At 36.7% G+C, this 26,453-nt stretch overlaps 1 protein-coding gene across 3 annotated transcripts in view; it reads left to right on the top strand.

The window, feature by feature from the left end:
• Positions 1 to 26,453, top strand: part of Tanc2 (tetratricopeptide repeat, ankyrin repeat and coiled-coil containing 2) — a 347,779-nt gene that overhangs the window by 79,616 nt on the left and 241,710 nt on the right. For all 3 annotated transcript variants that reach the window (XM_052195688.1, XM_052195690.1, XM_052195689.1), the window contains exon 3: positions 10,613 to 10,684. In XM_052195688.1, coding sequence (XP_052051648.1) covers positions 10,613 to 10,684 — 72 coding nt within the window. The remainder of the gene's footprint in view (positions 1 to 10,612; positions 10,685 to 26,453) is intronic.

The raw sequence follows: 26,453 nt of genomic DNA, 5'->3' as shown, positions 1-26,453 counted from the left end.
TTTTATGTGGAGGTCCTTGATCCACTTGGAATTGAGCTTAGTACAAGGAGATAAGAATAGATCGATTTGTATTCTTCTGCATGCTGACCTCCAGTTGAGCCAGCACCATTTGTTGAAAATGCTGTCTTTTTTCCCACTGGATGGTTTTAGCTCCTTTGTCAAAGATCAAGTGACCATAGGTGTGTGGGTTCATTTCTGGGTCTTCAATTCTATTCCATTGATCTTCCTGCCTGTCTCTGTACCAATACCATACAGTTTTTATCACTATTCCTCTGTAGTAAAGCTTGAGGTCAGGGATGGTGAATCCACCAGAAGTTCTTTTATTGTTGAGAATAGTTTTTGCTATCCTGGGTTTTTTGTTATTCCAGATAAATTTGGAAATTGCTCTTTCTAACTGAATTGAGTTTGAATTTTGATGGGGATTGCATTGAATCTATAGATTACTTTAGGCAAGATGGCCATTTTTACTATATTAACCCTGCCAATCTATGAGCATGAGAGATCTTTCCATCTTCTGAGATCTTCAAATCTTTTTCTTCAGAGACTTGAAATTCTTGTTATACAGATCTTTCACTTGCTTGGTTAGAGTCACACCAAGATATTTTATATTATTTGTGACTATTATGAAGGGTGTCATTTCCCTAATTTCTTTGTCAGAAATTGAGTATAGGAAGGCTACTGATTTGTTTGAGTTAATTTTCTATCCAGCCACTTTGATGAAGTTGTTTTCAGGTTTAAGAGTTCTCTGGTGGAATTTTTGGGGTCACTTAAGTATACTATCATATCATCTGCAAATAGTGATACTTTGACCTTCTTCCTTTCCAATTTGAATACCTTTGACCTCCTTTTGTTGTCTAATTGCTTTGGCTAGGACTTCGAGTACTATATTGAACAGGCAGGGAGAGAGTGGACAGTCTTGTCTAGTTCCTGATTTTGGTGGGATTACTTCAAGTTTCTCCCCTTTTAGTTTGATGTTGGCTACTGGTTTGCTGTATTTTGCCTTTTACTATGATTAGGCATGGGCCTTGAATTCCTGATCTTTCGAAGACTTTTATCATGAAGAGGTGTTGGATTTTGTCAAATGCTTTCTCAGCATCTAATAAAATGATCATGTGGTTTTTTTTCTTTGAGTTTGTTTATATAATGGATTATATTGATGGATTTCCATATATTGAACCATCCCTGCATCCCTGGGATGAAGCCTACTTGATCATGGTGGATGATTGTTTTAATGTGTTCTTGGATTCGGTGGGCAAGAATTTTATTGAGTATTTTTGTATTGATATTCATAAGGAAAATTGGTCTAAAGTTCTCTTTCTTTGTTGGGTCTTTGTATGATTTAGGTATCAGAGTATTGTGGCTTCATAAAATGAGTTGGGTAGTGTTCCTTCTATTTCTATTTTGTGGAATAGTTTGAAGGGTATTGATGTTAAGTCTTTGACAGTCTGGTAGAACTCTGCATTGAACCCATCTGGTCCTGGGCTTTTTTGGTTGGGAGACTATTAATGACTACTTCTATTTCTTTAAGGGTTATGGGATTGTTTATATCATTTATCTGATCCTGATTTAACTTTGGTACCTGGTTAGATTGGGATGTATTCTAAAGATGGTAGGCAGGGATGGGAAATCCAGCAAGTTCTGTCTTTAGCAGTTACCCTCCCTCCAGAGTATGAGGTAGAGTTCCTCTAGACCAGTGGTTCTCAACCTTCCTAGTGCAGTGACACTTTAATGCAGTTTCTTATGTTGTGGTGACCCCAACCATAAAATTATTTTCATTGCTATTTCATAACTCTAATTTTGTTGTAATGTAAATATCTGATATGCAGCCACTGTGAAAGAGTTATTTGACACCTAAAGGAGTTTTGACCCATAGATTGAGAACTGTTACTCTAGATCTTTGAGGAGGGTCTTCTGGTCTACTATAGGATGAAAATAGGTCAGAGACTTGTGTGTGTATGTTGGGGGTAGGGGCTAGAGTATCTATAGCATATTTTGAAGAGGAGAAATTCTGTTTCTGTGGTGTACCTTGGATAGGGAGGTGCATATCAGGAATTATGGAGTTGTTCTTTTAGTTAGTTCAACATTTTTTTTAGCTTCCACATATAAATGAGATAATATAGTAGTTTTCATTCTGGGCCTGATTTACTTTAGTCCATGTTTGTTGTAAATGACAAGATTTATTGCTTTTTAATGTCTGAGTAGTAGTGCTTTGTAAGCTTTTTTTAATCCATCTACCCATCCATCATCCATCCATCCATCCATCCATGAGCACTTTGATTCTTTATCTTATAATAAATAATGCTGCAATGAACATGGAACTACATATATCTCTTGCATATAGTGATTTAATTTCCTTTGATATACTTCATTTGGAAGTATAGTTCTTAAGTTTTAAGGAACTTTAATATTGTTTTCCAAAATGTCTAAAGATGAATTTTGTCTGATACAACTAATTGTTATTACATCCAAACAATTTTTAAAAAGTCTATCATAACTATTAAGTGTCCTCATATTTATTTAGTAAAGACTTTCAGTGTGACTGCCCCTGGGTTACTATCATTTCCATCAGTAAACCTATACCTGCCCTCTTTAAGTAAATCCAGTATTAGAGGAGCCAACTGGTTTTCATTTGGTTACTGTTTATACACAGTTTTCTTACCTTCCATTTTGGCTTATTTGTGTCCTTACTGCTAAAATGAGTCTTCAGCAGCATAGAGTTAATTTTTTTTCCTCCATTAACTACTTTTTGTCTGTTGATTGGAGAGTTAACATTTACATAGCTATTGATAGATAATGTATTACTGTTGCCATTTTGTTAGTTTAAATTTGTTTATTCTTCTCTTGCTACGTCCTTTGATATTTTATTAATATTATTATTTTCTCAGGATATACTTTCTCTTCTTTGTTTACTTACTACTTTTTTCTTTTTGATTACCATGAAGTGTCTTTAGATTATTTTAAGCTGATAACTTCAAACACATAAAGACTATATACTTTAATTTCTCATTTTATTAATACCATAGATTCCAAGTGTATAAACCATTCACTAACATTCTTATAACTGTTACTTATTTTTACATAGTGAATTTACCAATAATGTATAAATCGTATGAACATGGATAGATCCTTGAAGGGAACTTATTGCTGAAATGCCTTTGACCTCCAGGCAGCTATTTTCAAAGTATGATAACTAAATATTTTAAAAACATTTTAATCTTAACTTTTTTGTTTGTTTGTTTTTTGGATTTGGTTTTTTCAAGACAGGGTTTCTCTGTATAGCCCTGGATGTCCTGGAACTCACTCTGTAGACCAGGCTGGCCTCGAAATCAGAAATCCACCTGCCTCTGCTTCCCAGAGTGCTAGGATTAGAGGCGTGCGCCACCACTGCCCAGCTAATCTTAACTTTTTAAAAAGATTTTTTATTTATTAATGTATATGAGTACCCTATTTGCTTGAATGCCTGCATGACAGAATAGGGAATTAGACAGAAGAGGACATCAGATTAAATGACAGTTGTGAGCTACCTTGTGTTGTGGAAATTGAACTCAGGACCTCAAGAAGAACAGCCAGTACTTTGAACCACTGAGCCATCTCTCCAGCACTGTATCTTTTGTTTACAATTAAACATTATTTATCTACCATCATTACAGAATCAGTGTATTCTAAATTTGACTATCTTATAACTTTTACAGACTTATACATTTGTTTTTATTCTGTTATTTAACACATTTTCATTTCAACTTGATGATTTCCCTTTATTTTTTGTAAGATAGGTTTTTAGTAGTAAGGAACTTACAGCTTTTGTTTATATGGAAAACAATTTTGTTATATGGGAAAATTTTTCATCTCTCCTCCCTCTCCAACTTTGTTACAACTAGTTGTATCAGACAAAATTCAACTTTAGACATTTTGGAAAACAATATTAAGATTCCTTAAACCTTAAAAACTGTACTTCCAAATGAAGTATGTCGAGGGAAATTAAATCACTATATGTAAGAGATATATGTAGTTCCATGTTCATTGCAACATTATCTGTTATAAGATAAAGAATCAAAGTGCTCGTGGATGGATGGATGGATGGATGGATGGACTAAAGTATTCTTGGTTAGCAATTTGTTTTCTTTCAGAACTTTGGACATATGGTAGTTAATATCTCTGTCCATGGTTTTTGTTTTTGTTTTTGTTTTTAATCAACAACTGACACAGGTGTTACTTGCTAACGGAGGATGGAGGTAGGTTTCAAGGCCAGCCTGGAGTACATAGATACTGTCTCCAAAACAAGGCCGAAATACAGTAAAGCTTGGTGACCTATACCATAATCAAAATAAACAACGATGAAAGCAAAATACAAACAAAAAACTCTTTGTCTTTGCTTTGAGAATATAATTATAGTATGTCTTGGTAAAGGTATCTTTATATTGTGTGTTTGGGCTTCATGAATCTGAATGCTTATTTCTGTAGATTATGGACTTTTCTATTACAGTTTTTTTAAATAGATATTCTTCACTCCTTTCTCTTCATGTGTGCATTGATCTGCTTTGTAATATTCCTTGCATCCTGTGTTCCTCCTGTTTATCAGGCCGACTCATAAACTCACTGATTATTTCTTTTCTTTTCTTTTTTGATTAAATATTCTCTGAAAATTTTGAGTTCAGTAATTGCGCAGATTAGTTCAAATTTTAATGATTTATTTTGAGACAGTTTTTCACTGTGTAGCCAAGGCTGTTTTCAAACTCCTGTGATCCTTCTTCACACAATAAAAAGTCTGGGGCAGCTCATAATATGAAGTCAGTGCATCTCCACATGAGATGAGGTGACACAGCCTTTCCCACTGTGATTGCAGCTATCCTGGACATAGTGCATGAAATAACTCCTTGAGGACTGAAAAGGGAGGAACAGTGAGAACATTGTGGTGAAAGTCTGAACCATTCATGAATTTAGAATTTTCTTTTCCTCTGATATCTGCTAGTTAGAGCTTACTGCAGCTAAATGGCACCAGGATACAGACAGAGCATCTTCAACAGGAGCTTTCTAGTTCTGATTTGAGGAATGGAAAAGAGTATTCCTCACAGAGAGATCATATAGAAGTCCTCCCTAGCCTCCCTGTTTTCTTTTCTTCTTGCCCTGTCCTCCCATCTTGTTATTGAAGGTGAGAACCCACATAAGATAAAATTCTGAGAGGAGAACCTTCTCTAATAGTAGAGCTGTTTACTGCAGCCCATTTCTAAGAATACCAGGAATCTGGGACTTACTGAAGACTGTATGAGACCTCAGGAAAGAAGATGGGAAAATTATAAACACCAAGGTTTACACCTAATCTTACAGTATCTCTGACCCTGATTATCATTTGAAAGAGTTTTAAGATTGATCCAAGAGATCACTGACTAGAACACAAGCCAACCACTGGCTGGAAGGTGCCTGGGCAAGGCAGGTGAGAGTACAACTGCGAACGAACAAAAGCTTTCATGGAGCTCACATTTCCCAGATAAAGAGGTCTTGAGGCCTCAGGGAGTGGGGAGATCTGGTAGGGTGGGGGTGGGGGACATCTTTTTGGAGATGAGAGAGCAGCAGGGAGGTATGGGATGAGGAACAGTCAAAGGGCAGACTGGGAGGGGATAATGACTGGACTGTAAAAACAGATTAAAGAATAAAAAAGGAAAAAAAGGACTTGAATCATAATTTAAAATATTGAGATCACTCAGATTTAATCTAAAATTACACATAAAGATTAACAAATTAATATAAAATTGATGTACAGAGAACTAGGAAATACTAGTTTATAATGGAATAGATATATTTATAGATAGTTTATAATGGATAGATGTTAATATCTGGATGAGTCAGTGAAATTACTGGACAAAGATGATTTATAAAAATGTTTGAACAAAAAAAATGTTTGGAAAGCAATTGTATGAACTTTCTCAAAATGAATAGAAAGACAAAAGTATTAATGAGGAAATAGAAGACACAAAAAGTGTAACTGCCCACAGTTACATCAAACGGGTTACCTGGAAGGGAAGCTGGGGATGTTTGGGAAGGCAGCAAAAAGAGATGGAGACCAAGACAACATTGCTGTTCAAGGTCTCAAAGTTTAATGAAGAACTCCAAATATATAGGTAGGGGAAAACCCTTTCCCCAAAGGCTGGAAGCTTCTCAGCAGAAGCTTCAGTTGCTCTGCAGGTGGCTAGTGTTTCTCAGGAAACTGCAGGTCCTTGAAGAACAATGGGCTTCACCTTGGTCTGAGCACTCCACCCTAGGTGGAGGGGATTATGGCTAACTAGGAGTTCCTGCTTAAAGGCTGGGAGAGGAACTTCACATTGATCCACGTCAAGTTCCTGCCAGGTGCCGTGGCACCTCAATAAGGCTCTCTACAAAAAGGAATCTAATAGAAAATATAATAACCAAAGAAAAAAGGTACTTTGTTGAGTCATTAACAGAATAGTGTCAACACTGGAATTTATGACCTTGAAAGCATATCAATACAAATTATCAAGATCTAAAGAGAAACAAACAAACAGATGAGGAGCCTCAGAGATATATAAAACAGAAACAAAAGGTCAACATTTGTGCCATTGAGATTCCAGAATAAGAGAAATAAAAATATGATAAAACATTATTTAAACAATGGCTGGATATTTGTCATATTTATCAAAAGAAACTCACTGAACTGTAAATAGAAAAATGTAAAAAAAATTCATATCCAAATATTATTGATTTGTCATATTTATAAAAAGAAACCCACTGAACCATAAACAGAAAAAATGTAAAGAAATTCATATCCAGATGATTAATCAATCAATTAAAATATAAAACAAAGCTCTAGAAATCAATCTGAGAAAAATGAAACAGGGATTTCCAGAATTGCAAAGATTAGAAGATGTGACGATGAGCTTGGGACTGTCACTCAAGTGACTGTGTTTCATTGAGCATGTACAAGGCCCTGCCTCCCACACAGAGTGGCAAGGATAGGATAGAAACAAGATTACACAACCAAATAGCCAGTGGAATATATTTAACTTCACTAGCTTTTGAATAAATTAATTTGCTTTTCTAAGTTTGTTATTTTTTGCATGTACACATGACTCACTTATGCAGGTGAGGAGAGAAAACATTAATACATATGTCTTCTCAATTGCTTATCCTCCCTACATTTTTGCAACAGGTGTCTAATTTAACTGGAAGCTCACTGTTTAGCCAGACAGGCTGGTTATTGAGCCCTCAGGGTTGGCATTTCTATACCCAGTCAATGCTAGAGTCCTTGGTTCTGGTGCAGCAAATATCTTAACCTACCTAGTCATCATCCCAGTTTTACTGTTAATAAGAGAAATACAAATTAAGCAAAAATCTTTAAGATTTTGGGGCTTATTGGATATTAATTTATGAACATCTGAGGTGAAAGACCTCCTAGAGGGTTAAAAACAACAACAAATTCTAACTTTGAGTTGGTCCAAGTTAAAATACAGTGTGTTGCCAGGTGTGCTGAGACACACACACTTTTAGTCTTAGCACTTTGAGGCAGGAAGATCTCTTAATTCAAGGCTAGCTTGGTCTGCAAAGTGAGTTCCAGGACAGCCAGGGCTACACAGAGAAAAAAAACCCTGTCTCGAAAAACCAAAATAAATAAATATGTAAAATAAAATACCAAACCCTATTAAAAGAATCTGTAAAATTGTTTATTTGGAATGTAGAGTTAAAATGATATAAACATGAATATTTCCTTAAAAATAATTATAATTTTAAAAAGTCTCTTTAGTTCTTAATTTATCTTTTGACAATTTTGTGTGTCTGTAACACACTCATCCTTTCATGGTCTATCTTCTTCCTCCCACCCCCATCAGTACTTCACCTTCTTCCCACCAAGTCCCCATCACACTTGTATTTCTTTTTGTTTGGTTTTTATTTTGCTTTGTGATATATTGGTTTTAAAAAGGGTCACTCATGTGTGGCATGGGTGTGAGGTTACCTCCCTGGAGCGTGAATAACTAACCAAGGGCCACATCACTTAAGACAATGATTTCCTAGCATCTAGCAGCCCTTGACTGCTTTTAGTGTCCTGGGTAAGATGGGAACCCATGTGCCCCTCTCCTATCTGTGGCTGACAATTTTTTTCTGACTCAGTCTTATGCAGCCTTACAAGGTAGCATCAGCTGTTAGGGGTTTATGACTATCTTTGCTGTCTTGCCCTTAAGTGAGTATTTTATGGCATTCTTCTCTGTTATTTGTTTCCTACATGTTTTCTGCCTCTCGTTTTATGTTTCCTGGCCTAGATGAGTGCCTAGTTAATGCAGAGCATGCTACAATCGTTTGTCTTTAGCCCCTTGATTTGCTTTAACGGCCGTTTGCTCTAAAGAGAACCTTCCTTGATTAAAGCTGAGGACAGCATTAGTCTATAGACATAAACATAAATATTAAAGAGGTTCTCAAATACGTTCATTTAGCAAAACAATAGTAGTAAAATTTCCCTAGTACCTAGGACTTACCAGCCATGGACCTTTGACTATGTTGACACATGAACTTCCTCCTACAGAGTGGCTCTCAATCAGAAATCAGCTGATTACTCCCATAATACTTGTGCCATTATTGCAGTGGTAAGCACCCCTTGCCTAGCAAGTTAGTACTATAGCATTGTAAAGAATTTGAGTTTTAATTTCAACCAAGGCAAACAACTCATTCTGGAATAATAATGTATAGGGACCCTTTTGATTTAATTTTTTTGTCTTATTATATTAAAGGAAATATTCTTTGTTTTTTCAAGAAAAAGTTTCTCTTTGTAGCCCCGACTGTTCTAGAGTTTTCTCTGTAGATGATTATGGTCTGAAACTACTCTGCTTCTTGAGTGCTAGGAGTAAAGGGATGCACCACCATCCGACTTAAAGGAAGACACATGACCTTGTATTTCAAGTAGTGTTGTGTTTTCTTACATGTCTGTCAGGTATATAATATTTGAACTGGGTTTAGTTTTGAAATGTTTGTATACTGACAAAAATACAGCTTTGTATTGCATCTTTTGATTTGCTGCATTATTTTAAAAATCTTACTAATAGCAGAATATTAAGCTGCCAAGTTTATAATAGACTCAGATATAATTTTTTTCTTCCAATTATTTTCTGTATTTACAGCTATTATATTTATGAAATCAGTTCATTGATACTGATCTTCATGGTACCTACTACATAGGCCTTATGCTATAGAACAGAAATTGATAAATATATTTGATGTATATTAATTACTTTTAAGTCTTACAGGTGGGAGGAGGGGTAAAAAATCTTTGGGGAGGGGGGCTCTTGGGAGGGGAGAAATTGGGAGAGGTTTTTCCATTGGCAATGTAAATGAAGAAGATATTCAATAGAAAAATGTCTTACATGGAGTAAATGTACTCTTAAAAACTTTATTTCCATAATAAATTTACATATAGTCCTTGCATTTAAAAAAAGAGGTAAAAGTTAAGACAAGCTCTCTAGGACAGAAGAAAAGAGCACAGATGACAGAACAAGAGTAGTGTTTCTTAAACCTACTTGTAATTGTTGCTTCTTATTCCTGTTAAGTTAGAAATAAGTGGAAGTTAGTTATTGAGTCTTTGGTACATTTTAAATTTGATACAAGTAAAAAGAAATCTGTAACTTTAGACTACTATGTTAATGTTTTAGCTTTGTTTAGTCTGATTTTTGGTTTTCTATTTAACTCAGGCTGACCTGGCACTCTATGTTATCTAGGTTTACGTGAAGCAATTAATCTCTGCATCCCCTCTGCATCAGTGTCCTGAATCCTGGGAGAATAGACATGTGCCATCAAGCCTGAATTTTAGGCTGCTTTTGTTTGTTTGTTTGTTTGTTTGTTTGTTTTTGGTTGGTTGGTTGTGTTTGGTTTTGGTTTTAATTGACATATGCTTTATGGAATTCTAAATCTATTTTCATTTGTGATGAGTCACTTTGTGTCTATATAATATAATGGAATTATTTATGAATTTATATTTGTTGTAGTTTTTAAAAATGTATAAAGAGGTATATTTTGTTTCTTAAAAAATTAAAATATGGATAGTGAAATGAGTATTGCAACAAAATTTAAAAAAAAATTATGAGTAAAATATCTCCAGGATTTGTCTGCTTTTATCTCTTATTGAATCACTTGCAGTTTACCGATTCTTTTAAAAAATTAATCAATAGCAGGCTTATTGATTTTTTAAAAAAAATGTCTTATTAAACATTTTACTATAGTAAAGTCATTTTACTATAGTAAAACATACAGTTCTTGAAATTATTTGACATATTTTAGGCAAGCAATTGCCTGTCTTTTAGACATTGTTTAAAGGTCAGGGCTTCTAAGCTAGAATGCTTTAAATAAACTTTTGAATCAATAAATCTCTTCATTCCTTCATATGTATGTATATATGGTGGAGGGGAAAAAAACATTGGGTTTTGTATGAGAATGTAAACCCCTCCTTACAAAAGTAAGGACAATAGCCATTGACTTACATAAGGAAATCCTCAGATATTTTTAATGATCCTAATTATACGAAATGAAACAAGTGATATACATAGTAGTTTATGATACAGAGGTTACTGGAATTATGCCAAACTCATCATCTGTTTATGCTGTTTTTAATTTATCGCAGATGGAGGAAACGAGGAACCACCGGATCGAAGACAGTCGAGTGTAGATTCTCGCCAAAGCCGCTCTGGGCAAGGTAAAATTTTCTCAGTGTTAGCTGTTCCTTCTTCATAACTTCATTTGGGGACTGGGATTTTGCCAGGTCTCTTTTAGGTATTGCAAGTTTTCACTTAGTGTTTATTGATGTAATGGAGCCTCATGTCACTTTTTAAATGATACCAAGGCTTACTTTTTCCCCCAACGCTAATGATAAATGTCTAGATACTATTTTTTAGAAAGTAACAAATTAAAATTTTAACACCATCATTTGTTGGAGTATAATCACACACTGACTTTCTCCTTCCTCTCTCCTTTCACTCTGCATTTGTTTCTTCCTTCCTTTCTTTTTTTTTTTTCAAGACACAATCTCATATAGCTCTCACCCCCAACTATATAACTGAGTCTGATCTTGAACTTGTGGTTCTCTGGCCTCTTCCTAAGTTCTAGGATTATAGGTGTGCACTACCAAATCCAGTTTATGTGGTACAGGGTAGGGGTTATATCCAGGACTTCATGAATGCTAGGTAGTATTCTCCCAATTGAGCTACAACTCCAGCCCCTCATATAGTATTTTAAACTTTTCATCAATATAATATTTGTTGTCATAGTTGTCTGAGAAGAAATGGTAAAATTGCTATATTTTAGATTTTTCTTATTTCCCTTTTCTATTTAATTTTTGGTTTTTTATTATTTTTTTTCTGATATGGTCACTATTCAGTTTTTTCTTTAATTTTTGATATTATTATATAATTACATCATTTTCCTCCTTTCCTTTTCTAAAGATTTCCGTTATGTGTCTCTGTGTGTATATATATGTGTGTGTATGTGTATGTATGTATGTATGTATGTATGTATGTGTTATTCAGTCTGTATAATTTTACTTGTATGCATGTTTTCGGGACTGAACCAGTTGGTATTCTCTTCTCTGGGGTAGATTTTTTTCTTCTCCTCTCAGCATTCCTTGGTTGCCTATAGTTCTTTGTGTAGGGTTGAGGCAATGTAGTCTTTCTCTAGTGTACTTAGGCATGGCTCATGTTTAGGTAGCCATGTTGGTGAAACTTTATGAGTATAGCTTCTGACATTTCTAGGAGATAGTGTCTCAAGGTGAACTTCCTGATCCTTCAGGTCTTAAAATTTTTCCATCCCTTCTTCCAAAAGTTTCCCTGAGCCTTAGGTATGGTAGTTGTTTTGTAGATGTATCCATCAGGACTGAGCTCCATAACTCTGTATTGTGATTGGTTGTAGTTTTCTGTAATGGTCTCCATCTGTTGCAAAAAGAAGTTCTTTTGATGAGAGATGAAAACTACATTTATGTGTGGGTATAAGGACAAATATTTAGAGGGTAGTTAGGGATTATGTGATTTAGTAACCATACTGTTAACTATATACCTTTAAAAAAAATTCTCTATTGTACCTAAGTTGTAGGTGTCTTATAGGTTCTCTTCCAAGATCTTTTACTTCACTAGTTCTGGGTATTTGGGTAGGTTTCCAGTGTCAAGCATAATTGCCCTCATGGTGAGTGCTTCTTGCTTAAGCCTAGTTAGAGACCTGTTGGTTATCACCAAGGTATGCTTACCACTACTGTGCCCTTAGGTAATTGTCCCATACTGGTTGTTGTTGTACATAGTGTCGTTTCTGGGTAAGACTGCTGGTTGCTTCCCTCCTTGGAAGCTTGCATGTGCCTTCTGGCAGTGTGACAGCTTCAGGGAGGAAACATTTAGGTCAGTTCTAGCTAAGGGTCCTTTAGACCCTGCGTCTGACTCAAGTACATGGTATCTTCAGCAACAGGGACTTAACCTTCTACTCCTTGGGGTCAAACGAGGGTAACAACAATAGTCTATACTATTTTGGTAATCTCTTGGACAACTTTAACCAGGAAAGCTAAAGAGGGCTTTTCCTGCTTGGTGTTGAGGTTTTTATTAGATAGTCTGTGGGTCTTTCAGGGTGAGTCCTCTTCTGTTTCTTTTTCCTGTTGAGTTCCATTCTCAAGTCATTGGTTATTTTCACCATTGCCATCTTTCTTATATTTGTGTTGTCTTGGACATAATTCAGGTTTTTATTCTCCTTAAGTTTTTTTCCATAATTTCATTGATCAGTTTCCTTGTGCTTTTTAAAAACTCTTTGAATCTTTGATGAATTTATGATTGTTTTAAATCTGTATACTGGGGTTCATCTAGGAAATTCTTATTGACAAACATTTTTGCAAGAGCAGTAGGTTTTGGAGGAAAGATCTGACTTGATCCACTATGTTTGCATTTTTCCAGTGAGTTTTGGGCATGTAGATTTCTTTTTGGTAGTTCTAAGTCTGATATGAGTAGAGGAGGTTGGGTGGGTAGGTTGAGTCTAGAGGTTTGAAATGGCTTGGATATAATAAAGTCAGATGGACAGAGGGGATTGGGCCATGTACAGGATGTGCCTTCTCTAAGCCTACAGTGTGGGGATCAATCTGGCTAGATGGAAAGGTTGGGTATAGCATGAGAGGAGCCTGTTGTTTTGCAGGTATGTAAGGAGGATCCTAGAAGAATTCTAGAGGTTGGTTATGACATAGGAAGTTGTCTTAGTCACTGGTCTTTTGCCATGAGGAGACACCGTGACCGAAGCAACTCTTATAAAGGAAAACATTTAATTGGAGCGTGCTTACAGTTTGAGATTTAGTTCATTGTCACTGTGGCAGATAGCATGGTGGCACATAAGCGGACATAGTGCTGGAGAAGTAGCTAAGAGTTCTGGATCTGTAGTCTGTGTGTGTGTTGGGGGAGAGATTGTAAGCACAAGCCAGCCAGCCTACTCCCTCCCTCCTTCCTTCCTCCCCCCCCCTCTCTCTCTCTCTCACACACACACACACACACACACACACACACACACACACACACACACACGATGTTTCAGGAAATGTTATGGGTTATTCACCACGGAAGAGTACTTGGAGCCAGTGACTACACTGGGGTTCAGAATTTTAGAGTAACCCTGAACCTTTCTTAGGGTGAGTTTTTAAGCACCAAAACATATTCTGGGATGACATAATTCAGTTTAGGACAGTTAGCCAAAAGCAGAACTAGTGCATTTAGAGACTTTTCCAAAACTATTGGTTTGATGGATTAGGCCTTTGTTTTCATTTTTGTAGGTGATACTATCTGTGTGCTGAGTCTTATGGCCTGAGTAGTACTTCCATCATGGTAGTTGTACTAAGATCTGGGAGCATGTTACATGCTAATTTTGAATTAGCCAGACATGGCTAATTTTGAATTTTTATTTATACAAGCAATAATTAAATCATTCTTAAGTGATCTTCAATATTTCAGATATTAGGGATTTATTTTCTCTTTCACTCTAACTCTCTAAACATATTCCAAAAAAAGAGAAAGAAAGAAAGGAAGGAAGGAAGGAAGGAAGGAAGGAAGGAAGGAAGGAAGGAAGAAAGAAAGAGAAAGAAAGGGAGAGAGAGAGAGAGAGAGAGAGAGAGAGAGAGAGATAGATTAAATGAGACTACATATGTGAAAACCCTAACAAGAAAATTAATACAGAAATTGTAGTTATTACAGCTTTCCTAAAATATTTGTGGTCAACCAAGGCTGACTAGATATTTGAAGAATAACCTAATGAGTTTATAAAACAGATATTATTAAAAATTGAAGTACTATTAGAAGTAGAGGATGGTGAAGCTGCCCCACTGAAAGATCAGTACAAGGGTTAGTAATGAGACAGCCTCCATATAACGTTAGGGCCTACAGATACATCATTGAAAACTGAGCTCTAAATTGAGTCACAGTAGAAATAAACAAAGCCATGTGGCTCATCCTCTAGAGGTCTCAGAAAGCTTGACTGACATGTAGAGACAGGAGCAAAGGAGGGTTTGGTTAAAGGCAGGTGGAGAAGAGTTGGGTTCCAGGGATGTCCTCTTAAAAGGTAACTAATCAGCCAAGCATCAGAGGTTCCTGTTGCCCACTTAGGACTCTAGTAAAGCTCAAAATTCATTCTTTACAGACCCTCCAGGCTGAAAGACATAGTGCAGTTGAAAAAAGGAGTTCTATGCTAAAATAGAAGTATTGGTCCCCAGGAGTTTTCTCTTTTCTTTATCTTACTGGGTACTCAGAATATTGGTAATGTAAGGCCTGTAAGCAGGAGATTGGATGGGGAAGTCTTTTCTGAGAAACCTAATTAAAAAGAAACGTATACTGGTGTAGTCATCAGAGATTCCTTTTAACAGCCCAGCTCAGACTGCTACAAGTCTTCATGCTCCCATTCAGCCTTTTAGTCCTTTGCTCTTCCATGTGAGCCCTTAGTCAAGGCTTACTTGATATTTGAAGAATCATTGTAGTATGAGGACATAATCATTAAATAGAATAAAGCAATTTGAAAACATTTTATAGAGGAAAATAATAAACCAATTATTTTTATTTCTGAGTCAGAATCTTACTTTGTAGTCCCCAAAACTCTTGATCCTTCAGCCCTAGCCTCCCTGGGCGCTGGAGCTATAGGTATGTGCCACATCTCACTCATAACTGCTAACTATCTTCAGATCTAAGAGAAAATAATGCAGCCTCAAAACAAATCCTATAAGGGTCTGGAGAGATGGCTCAGTGGTTAAGAACACTGACTACTCTTCTGAAGGTCCTGAGGTCAAATCCCAGCAACCACATGGTGGCTCACAACCATCTGTAATGAGATCTGATCCCCTATTCTGGGGTGTCTGAAGCTACAGTGTACTTATATATAATAAATAAATAAATATATCTTAAAAAAACAAATCCTATAAAAAAGGACGATGGTTTATCCTTTTAAATTGGCTCTTAGACACTAAAATTCTGATGTTAGAAATTAAAGCCCCATAGAAATATTAGAAATTAATGTTGAGAGACTCTGAGAGCAAGAGAACTAAGTGATAAAGAAGTAATAGAAAGTGTGGAGAAATTTGCAGGATCACGAGTGTCAATATTCAATTAATAGATCTGAAAGGAAAGGAGAAAGCAGGGAAGAAATCATCAACAGAGAGATATAATAGGATTTTCTTGTATTAAAGATACAGATTTCCCGACTGAAAGGACTTATGCATTATAGCTAAACACAGAGCTGAATTAAGGCATGACATTCCAGTCATTGAGATCACACAATCTTTCAGGTTTTTAGAGAAGGACAAAACATAGCAACATTAATATACAGAGTAATAAAAGTCAGTTAGTTTTAGACTTCTTAGTTGAAGAATTTGAAACCAAATGAAAATTGAAACATCTTTCAATTTTTGGAAAAGGATAATATCACTCTTAGAATTTCAAGTGCATAGAAACTATTTATACAAATAAGATTTAAATATTTTGTTTTTTTGAGATTGAGTCTTACCATGTAGTCCATGGTCCAATCCTCCAGCCTTATCTTCTGAAGTGCTAGAATTCCAGATGTACTCCACAACACATGGCTAAAATTCAAATATTTTAAGAATGTGAATATTCACAAATAAACTGTGGTCTTGTACTTTTTCTTAAAATTTTTATGATTAATAAAATAAAATTTATTTTGATAAATGTGAGCCATTAATGTAAGGGTTTATGATTCTCCGAAGAATAACACCCCAACTCAAATATATGTAAATGCAAAGAACATTTTATTCTGCAGAAGTCCAGTGTGCTGGGGTCTCCCCATTACCAAGATAGAGAGACACCCAAGTGAGCTTGAAGAACAGATTTATAGTACATTAGGTAATTCTGGGGGTAGGTGACCTCTATGTTAATCTATTAGGCCCATCTCTACAGACATTCCATTACTGGGGTGCCAGGGCTGGAAATTTGCTGGGAAGGCCTAGAAACTGTTGGCTCAGGAAGTACCCGAGGAAGTTTGGAAACTGCTGCTGACCCACTGTCCTTGCCTCAGGCCAGGTGTTGGGTCAGCTTCTGAGGCCTGGATTCGGCCTGGAATTGTCCAGTTCTTGGAAACAGAGATTTAGGCCTAGTCTCCTTAGCTGCCAGTTTGAAGCATGTCATGGAATTAGCCTAGCCTTCCCATTAAAATGTCAGAGTCATCCAAATGAAAGAAATGGATTACAGGAAATAGGAACATCAGTAATAGAGAAAGGACTTAAAGATGGCAATGAGAAGATAAGACAACATGCAGCTCAGAGGAACTCTAGTGAGAACCAGTGTTGTAATTTTCGTATTTTTGAACCTCTTTTTAATGATGGTACTTAAACACTTTAACCTCCCTTGTAGCCCACCATCCACCAGAGGTAGTGGAAAATAAATGATACAGGGGAAATGGACCTGTTTATAAAGGTTCTTTGGAGCAACTCTTATCTGTGTTGTCTGGAAATCGGCAGTTCAGTCCATAGGTTAGTGGCAGCTCTGTCCACTGGCAAACACTTCACGGATACACGAACAGTTTGGTAGAGTTGGGTTAACAACAGTGTTGACATGACCTAACAGAGACAGCCACGCCTCAGCTTCCGCTGGAGTCAGCAAGAGACACTAGGAGGGACCCCAGGAGAAGTTCTTGGCTGTGCTTCTCCCAGGGAAGTGAAGATCAGCCTATGAAAGTTGTAGGGCTAGCTGTGCCAGCAAGCCAAGCTCTGTCTCCATCACTTCGTGAAGGTCCTATTTATACCCTCCAAGTAACACATGTCCTCTGAGTCTGTGCAAGTGGCAAGAAACTGCAGTACACCACCAGAAGTTTTTTGGTATGTTTCTCTCTATGGTGTCCCAACAAATGCAGCTCAACTACTCAGTATAAGGTAGACTAATACAAGCATGTTGTTAGCAAAGAATCCTTCATCACATGTCTTTTCACCTGCTTGCTTTAGCAGAACGTCCTCTCTTCTGTGTCTGCTTCAGTGAAACATCCCTTCATGAGTCTGCCTTAGCCTTTCACATCTATGTCCACTTTAATGAAAGATTCCTTTTTGTTTTTCTTCCCCTGCAAAACATCATCCAACCAACTTTCCAAAGAACCCTTGAGTTTCTACTTAACAGCATTGTATAAGAAAGCTCAGGGTAGCTAATATCTAAGACTTGAGTAGAAAACCTTAGTTTTTGTCAGTGTGTGGTACAAATATTTCTGTTATCTGATTTGGATCATGGCATGGATGGCACAGTTAGTGGCAGGTATATGAGGGAGCTAGTCACGTTGCATCTGTAGTTAGGAAGCAGAGAGGGATGAATATTTGGAACTCAACCCACTTTTTCCTTTTTATTCAGTCTGGATTCTAGCCCATGGAATGGTGCTGGAAATATTCAGGGTCCCAGCTCAGTTAAAACTTTGTGGAAATACCCTCATGGGCATACAAAGGTGTGTTTCCATGGTGACTTTAAAGTTCAATCACATTGACAATGAAGGTCAGCTTTCAAGGCCTCCAGCTCTGCCTGAGTATTGAGTCTTGAGTTACAGGTATACACCAAAGTGTATAATAAAACAATTTACCTTAATGTTTCTGAACCCTTCAAAAAGAATGTTTTATGCTATTTAAAGATGTAAGATTCTATAAATGCCATACAGCATAGTCTTTTTGATTGATACTGTTCAGTCTTGTTTTCTGTATCTTTGCTAATTTTCTGTCTGCTTGATCAGTTATTAAGAGAAGCATATTGACGTCCTAGTCAATCAGTATGAATTTATCCATTTCTTCTGCAAGTTCTGTTATGTTCTCTTACTACCAGGGTTCTAGTTGGAGTTCTCTTCTTTTAGAGACGTATGCATCCTTAGATACAGCCACTTATGAAACAGACTTTCCTTGAGGCAGGCCTGGAAGAGAAAGATGAAAGGAAGAAGCAGTAGATTTCACTCATTTTCTCAACCTAGCTTGTATGAATTGGTTCTTTCCTTCCACTGTGTGGGTCTCTGAGATCCGAACTCAGCTTTTCGGATTTGACAGCAAGCTCCTTTATCCACTAAGCCTTCTCACTGGCTGCCCCTCTATCTTTAGTATGACATTTTCTTTTCTTCTTTGGATGAATAACACTCAAATACCCAATAATTATTATGCCACAAATATCAGCCAACCAAATCAGATGCGTGTCCATTTAGAACAAATAAGTAACAGCAGACACCACTATACCATGTGATAATCTGCTCTGTCTGACTGTGAATAGTTTTAATTTCGTGTTTCTTCTTAATAGAGGACTTGTGAGGTATCTGGTGCATTGTGCCAGTGTCTTTTTGGCTTGAGAGTCTTTCCTGTCTTGTACTAATCTGCTGCTGTAGCCTACTTTCTCATACATATCTATACTCTTCTGCTCAAGTTTAGGGGCAGAGACTTCTGATATCTTCTGAACGACACACAGGTGGGGAGGGAAGGTGGGAGATGAGCCTGACTACTCGTGCATCACTTACTCAGATCATTGTCCATGGATGTTGCTGCTTACATTTCCTCCTTCTGTGTTTAAACCAAACCTGGTAATACACTGGACTACAGTTATACTGTTATCTTCATATTCATGCTCTGATCTGAGATATAATTTCTTCCATCTAATTGCATATATTTTCTGTTTTTTACTTTTATTATTTTATGTGGTATGAGTGTTTGCTTGCATGTATGTCTCTATACCACATATATGCCCAGTTTCTACAAAGCCTAGAAGATGTCATTAGATTCCCTGGAACTGGAGTTCAGACAGTTATGAGCTGAGGTATGGGCACTAGAAATTGTATTCCTATACCTATCACCATACCTAGGTTACATTATTCTCCACAAGAAAATACTGTCTTTGTGTTACCCTACAGCAATTTTTCTGTTGGTTTGTTTCTTTATTTTGAGATAAGATCTTCCTCTGTAGCCTGGCTCACCCACAATTTGCCATGTGGTAAACCAGACTGGCTTTGTCTTGTTGTGAGCCTCCTGATTCTGCCTCTTGAGTGCTGGGATTTATAGATAAGCACCAAGTATGCCTGGCTGTGGACTTTGGTATGGTAGTATGCATTTAGAACCTTTTTATTCTGGTATTTAAATTATGGATTTGTTTATTGGTTATATTTGAAGGATCTGAACTTATAATTTCCCTTGAAACATCTTTATATGTAGTCCTATTGTATGTATGAAATTCATTCCTGCTGATCTTTTTCACTATAACACATTTTTCATAAAACTAAACTTGACATTTGCTCATTGGCCAATAATTCTTTATGATCTTGGTGTGTTAGAGGTGACATTAGAATGTCTGTGGGTATTCCATAGTTGTATTTCTAGGGTTATGATCTCATTATCTAAAAAAGTACTTTTAACCAAACAGTTGTTCCTCTGTTCACCTAAAATGTCTCATCAGCATTATCTTGTATGTTTCTCTGAGTTCATGATATATTCAAGGATATATAGATACATATATACATACATATGCACATACATACATACATTCATAAATTAGTTTGAATACTTTAAAAATGAGGTGCAGTTTTGTTTTTCCTGTTCTCTCTTGTTATTGTTGTTCTTCCTGTTCTCATGGTTATCTCTACAGAATATCCTGAAATGGTTTCTTTTTTGTTTGTTTGTTTGTTAGGTTAGTTTATTTTGGTTTTTCTTCGAGACTGTTTCTTTGTATAGCCCTGGCTGTCCTGGAACTCACTCTGTAGACCAGGCTGGCCTCGAACTCAAAAATTCTCCTGCCTCTGCCTCCCAAGTGCTGGGATTAAAGGCGTATGCCACCACCGCCCTGCTCCGAAATTGTTTCTTAAAATTGATACACAATTTGTAGTGTAAGTAACCAATAATGTATTCTTATCAATTGCTCATCTGTTTACATTTCTAAAATTATTTATAATTATTTATAATTTTTAAAAGTTATTGTAACATGCAGTTACAAGCATATTTTGTGTCAGAATATACCAGACTACTTAGCATTATGATAATTTGCCTAAATAGCAATAGAAGCCTTGTAGAAGTTAGTCCTTACTTGTTCATATTTATGAAAGAGAAGCAATAAAAGCAAGGGCACTAAGAAGGTTGAAAATCATATTGAGTGTACAGAAGTATTTTGATTTAAATTATTGTCTTGAGTTTTTCTAATGGATAATCACAAAAGCCTGAAAGGAAAAAAAAACTCTCTATAATTCCTAAAGCTTATATAATTCTTAATAGATGGCAAAGTATGAGGAACCTATTAATAAAGCTTGAAGTGAAACTATTACAGAATTAATACTTATTTTATTCCTTTGAAGGAGCAAGTTGGACTTAATGCTTTGTTCACAGTAAAAGATGAAAGAGCTGTTTCCCACAAGGGGGCAGAATAAGACAACTTGAAAACTTAACAGTATAACATGTATATAAATAAAGTATCAAATTAAAGATAAATAAAGTATCAAATTTTACTTAAAATACATAGGATTTTAGGAAGGGGAAGTAGCAGGATCCAGGAAGGAAGAACAAGCTCATAGGTCATTTCATGAGTGATACCATGTATGGAACTTAATTATGTAGCTGTTCTCCATTGCACATGTGGAGTCCTGCCAGGCTGGACACTTTGCTATGGCTATCATCAATATAGTGTTGCTGAAATTCACACGGCTGAGTGTATGTTTAAATTCTTCCTTCTTAATGAGTCCATTGTACAGAGGTAGTAAGTGGGTAAAGAGATTGGTTGAATCCCCTAATCAGATTGTTTTGTATACTGTGTTGAGCAGTTCTTTCTCTGAAGTCTGCTCTTTGTCAGGCAATTATATGGGGCATGGATTACTTTGATAGTTTGTGCTCTTTCAAAGACTTCTTCATTTTTTTACTCCTCAGATCTCCTTGTCATCAATTCATTTATTCTTCCAAGTCCCACATAGCCTCTTAAATCACTCAGCACTATCTACAAGTCAATATCTAACAATAATACCTCTGTCAATTTTCCTTAAAAAGTAAATGAACAACCATGTGCCTAGCTCAAGCTTCTGCCATTGGGAATGAATGTTTCCCTTCAAGATGACCTTTCTTCCCTAGTGTGGGTCTACTGTTCTGTTATTGTCTACAAGTCAGGTAAAGTGGAAACTTGAGGGTACTTTGGAAAGTCAGTTGGATGGTGTTTTGCTGGGGCAAACATGTGAAGGAACATTTAACTGAAGCAAACATAGGTAAAAGGATGTTCTACTAAAACACATAAAAGGACACATGATGAAAGATTCTTTGCTAACAACATATATATATATATATATATATATATATATATATATATATATATATTGGTCTACCTTATATTGCTAGTACACTTGTTGGGACTCCATAGAAGATACACACCAGAAATCTTTTGGTGGTGTGCTGAAGTTTCTTGCCATTTTCACAGACTTGGGCTGATTGTCAGAGGGATGTCAATTGAGACAGATGCTTGTCCTGAGACAAGACCCGTGGAAGACACATGATGTTTGGAGAGAATATAAAAAAAAAAAAAACCTCAGTGGATAGTGACAGAGGCTGAGCTTATCTTGCTGGCCCAGCTAGCTGTGCAGTGCTTGTGGGTCTCTAGTCTTTGCTGATTTTCCATTCACTAAGAGAGACACAGCCAAGAACTTCTCCTGGTATCCCTCTGGGTCCCTCCTGCTGATTTGAATTGAGGCTGAGATCTGGCTGTCTCTGTTAGGTAGTGCCACTGCTGCTGATTCCTGTTGACTCCGTGAAACTAGAATGCTGAAGTGTTTGCCAGTGGATTGAGCTGCCACCACTAACCTATACACTGAACTGCCTATTTCCAGACAACATAGACTGGAGTTGCTCCAAAGAACCTTTCTAAACAAGTTCACCCCCTGTGCCACCACCCCCCCCCATCCTTTCTTTCCTAATATCTCTGGTGGATGTTGGGCCAAAAAGGAGGTTAAAGCGTTTAAGAACCATCATTCAAAATAAGGTTTTAAAAATTAAAGTTACATGTCAGTTAAAATCATCATTAATTTTTTTCTTTCCTCCCTTAGCCAAATGATCATGACAATCACATATCTACAATAAGTAGTACGGCAGAAGTAGACATCATGCATATTTGTGTCACTTCGTAGTAATCTAAATTACTTTTGATTCTGGATCTTCTGATGACTGATGCATTGCACATCCAACCCTATTGCTTTGTTGGTCTAGCAATACTTATTTTTTTGCTGGTTGCCATAGTCACATGGTAGCATGATAGTAATGATAAAACATTGACTTTAAGTTCCAGAGGTAAATTAGAATTGTTTTGTTGTTGTTTGTTTGTTCATTTTATTCATTTTGAGAATAATAGTTTTTGCAAAGAATAGCATTTTCCTGCTCCAAATATTAAAAGTCTGGTCTAGATTAACCTGAGGTTTTGCAGTAAGGACCTTGTTAAACTATCAAAATTAAGTTCCTGCTTCTTGTTCATTAAGTCTAGTCAGCATGGTGTCATCAGTGTAGTAGACAAACATAATGAATAGATTATTACCTAGTGCTACAGAATTGATAGGAAGTAGAAAGGTGGAAAGGTATCGTCAACCCAGATGACTGAACAAATACTACTTCTAATAGTTTTTCAGGTGGTCAAATGCAAACTAGGAATCAGGGATATGTTGGTCTGCTTCATCAATACAACCACATCTAAAACAACAGTCGTAGGTGTTGCAATATAAATAAGTTGTAAAAAATAATACCCATTCCTCATGATTTGTCTGTTTTCCATAAAGGCCTCTTATGAGGAGAGTTGAATAAGGCTGTTATAAGAGTTAATCACCTTTGCAGCTTTCTAGCCTTAGTGTTGAATGACACTTATACCATATCTTCTGGAGACCAACTGAAGCTTGTTTTGTACATAGAACTATAAGTTTCATGGTGCAGTATATAATCATTGGTAATATATAACATCTGAAATGCAACTGGTTTAAAGAATGCGTTTTATATATAGAATGCATGTTGCATTTTAAGTATATCTTTGTAGTCATAGCAGAAATAGTTGCCTTTCTTTCTGAAAGCATTATTATTAATAATAGTTGCCTTAAAGTCTTTGTTTTTTAATTCCAACATAGGTACCATTTTAGAGTTTGCATCTATGACTTTTCTCTTTCAAATTGAGGTTTTCCTGTATCTTCATACAAAAATGTATTGGATCCTATACATTTTTTATACCATTTGCGTTAAATCCTAAGAAGAATGTTGATTTTTTTACGTTGATGTCCAATCAATTTGCTTAACACACAGACTTATAATTGTCATTTTGTGGTCTTTGTTTAATTCAAACATTTATGGAGTTACTTAGATTAAATTCTACAAGTGACCCACTGTATTGAGAGACTAGAATTGTAAACCAAACCAGGGACCAAAAATTTTTATGCAAGTAACAAAATTTATTAATATAACCCATTTTTCTGAGGCCATAGAAGTTTTTTTAAGCTTTGTTATTTTTTCCATTTATTTTTGTAAGGCATTTAACAGATCATGTCCATTAAGAAATTAGTCCAGTTGGTCGAAGCCAGTGGTTCTCAACCTGTGTGTCATGACTCCTTTGGAGGTTAAAAAACCCTCACACAGGGATTGCCTAAGACCATTAGAAAACACAGATATTTACATTTCAGTTACTAACAGTGACAAAATTATAAAATAGAAACAAAAATGATTTTATGGTTGGGGGTCACCACAGCATAAGAAACTTTACTAAAGAGTTCCAGTATTAGGAAGGTTGAGAACCATTGCTCCAAGTTATCAACTCTGTGTGTGTGTGTGTGTGTGTGTGTGTGTGTGTGTGTGTGTATGTGTGTATTTCTGAAATATACTTTTAGTTACATAGTGTTCAGGTGTGTAGGAAAGGAAGCAGCCTTTGTCTTCTAATTCATATTTAGTTTTTTGATGACCCTGTGTACTCTTTTAAAAAATTATTTATTTATTTACAATTCAGCCCTTCTCTCAGTCACCCCTCCCACAGCTTCTCATCCTATTCCTTCTCCCTCTCCTCATCTCTGAGAGGATGCCACCCCACCAGGCCTCTACCTTTCCTGGGGCCTCAAGTCTCTTGAGGATTAGGTGCATCTTCTAACACTAAGGCCAGACCAGGCAGTCCTCTGCTATATATGTGTTGGGAGCCTTGGACCAGCTCCTGTATGCTGCCTGTTTGGTTGCTCAAGTGTCTGGGAGGTCTGGGTTAGTTGATACTGCTGGTCATCCTATGGGTCACCCTCCTCTTCTGTTTCTTCCATCTTTCCCCTAATTCAGCCATAGGGGTCCCTGACCTCAGTCCAATGGTTGGATATAAGTATCTGCATCTGTCTCAGTGAACTGCTAGTTGAACCTCTCAGAGAACAGTCATGCCAGGATCTTGTCTGTAAGCACATCATAGCATCATTAATAGTGTCAGGCCTCTGTATCTCCCCATGAGGTAGATCCCCAGTTGGACCAGTTAGACCACCTTTCCTTCATTCTCCTCTCCCTTTTTGTCCCTGCATTCTTTCAACAGGAACACTTTTGGGACACAAATTTTGACTGTGGGTTGGTGACATCATCCCTCGTCTTGAAAAAAATCTTCACTAACACCACATCTGATAGAGGGCTAATATCCAAAACATATAAGGAACTCAAGAAGCTAACCTCCAAAAAAACCAAATAACCCAATTAAAAAATAGGCTACAGAGCTAAACAGAGAATTCTCAACTGAGGAATCTTGAATGGCCGAGAAGCACCTAAAGAAATGTTCAAAGTTCTTAGTCATCAGGGAAATACAAATCAAAATGACCCTGAGATTCTACCTTACACCAATCAGAATGGCTAAGATCAAACACTCAGGAGACAGCACGTGCCGGCGATGATGTGGAGAAAGAGAAACACTCTTCCATTGCTGGTGGGATTGCAAACTGGTACAACCACTCACTGGAAATCAGTCTGTCTGTTCCTCAGAAAATTGGAAATAGTTCTACCTGAAGACCCAGCTATACCACTCTTAGGTATATATACAAAAGATGCCCCACCATACCAGAGGGACACATGCTCTACAATGTTCATAGGTAGCAGCCTCATCTGTAATAGCCAGAAACTGGAAACAACCCAGATGTCCCACAATAGAAGAACAGATACAGAAAATGTGGTACATTTACACAATGGAAAACTACTCAGATATTAAGCATGAGGACATCATGGGATTTACAGGCAAATGGATGGAACTAGAAAATACCATCCTTAGTGAAGTAACCCAGACCCTAAATAAGTGGGGGTCGTTCTTATGACTATACCTAAATGTGTGGCTCTTAAGCCCTGGAACTGATTTGCAGGAAGAATTTGCAAAGTTTGAAAGATTAGAAAATTGTAACCAGAGCTTAACTAGGGATTCTGGTGGGACATCAACAGTAATGCAGTTACTGAAGGGCAGATTGATGACGTAGCAGCTGAGAAGGCAGAAATACTCTACCGAAAATCAGACTAGAGGGCATTCATGTACATATTCTAGTAAAGAATTTGTCTACATTTTGTGTGTGCTAGAACTTTGAGTTAAGAGTAAATTAAAAGCCATTGACTAATTTTTTTTAAAGATTTATTTATTTATTATATGTAGGTACACTGTAGCTATTTTCAGACACACCAGCAGAGGACATCAGATCTCATTACAGATGGCTGTGAGCCACCATGTGGTTGCTGGGATTTGAACTCAGGACCTTTGGAAGAGCAGTCGGTTAAGAGCACCGCCATTGACTAATTTGATAGAAGGAATTTCGAGATAAAATAACATTTAGGGTGTGTAGATATCACTGGCTGCTTTTAGCCAGGTGTGAAGTAAGGATTATGAGAGCAGCAACCACTACAACAATTTGAAAAATGTGCATTTTGTCCTGAAAAGGAGAACATTTCAAGTGTTGCTAAAGAAGGTGGTCTGGAGGTTAGTACCAGCCACCAACAAAGCAAATGCTTTGCAGTGGGATGATAGAAAAAAAATGCA

The sequence above is a fragment of the Apodemus sylvaticus genome, chromosome 10 (assembly GCF_947179515.1).
Source record: "Apodemus sylvaticus chromosome 10, mApoSyl1.1, whole genome shotgun sequence".
In the NCBI taxonomy this organism is placed as follows: Eukaryota; Metazoa; Chordata; class Mammalia; order Rodentia; family Muridae; genus Apodemus; species Apodemus sylvaticus.
The sequence above is the reverse complement of the archived record's forward strand: the minus strand, read 5'-3'. Positions and strand labels throughout refer to the sequence as shown.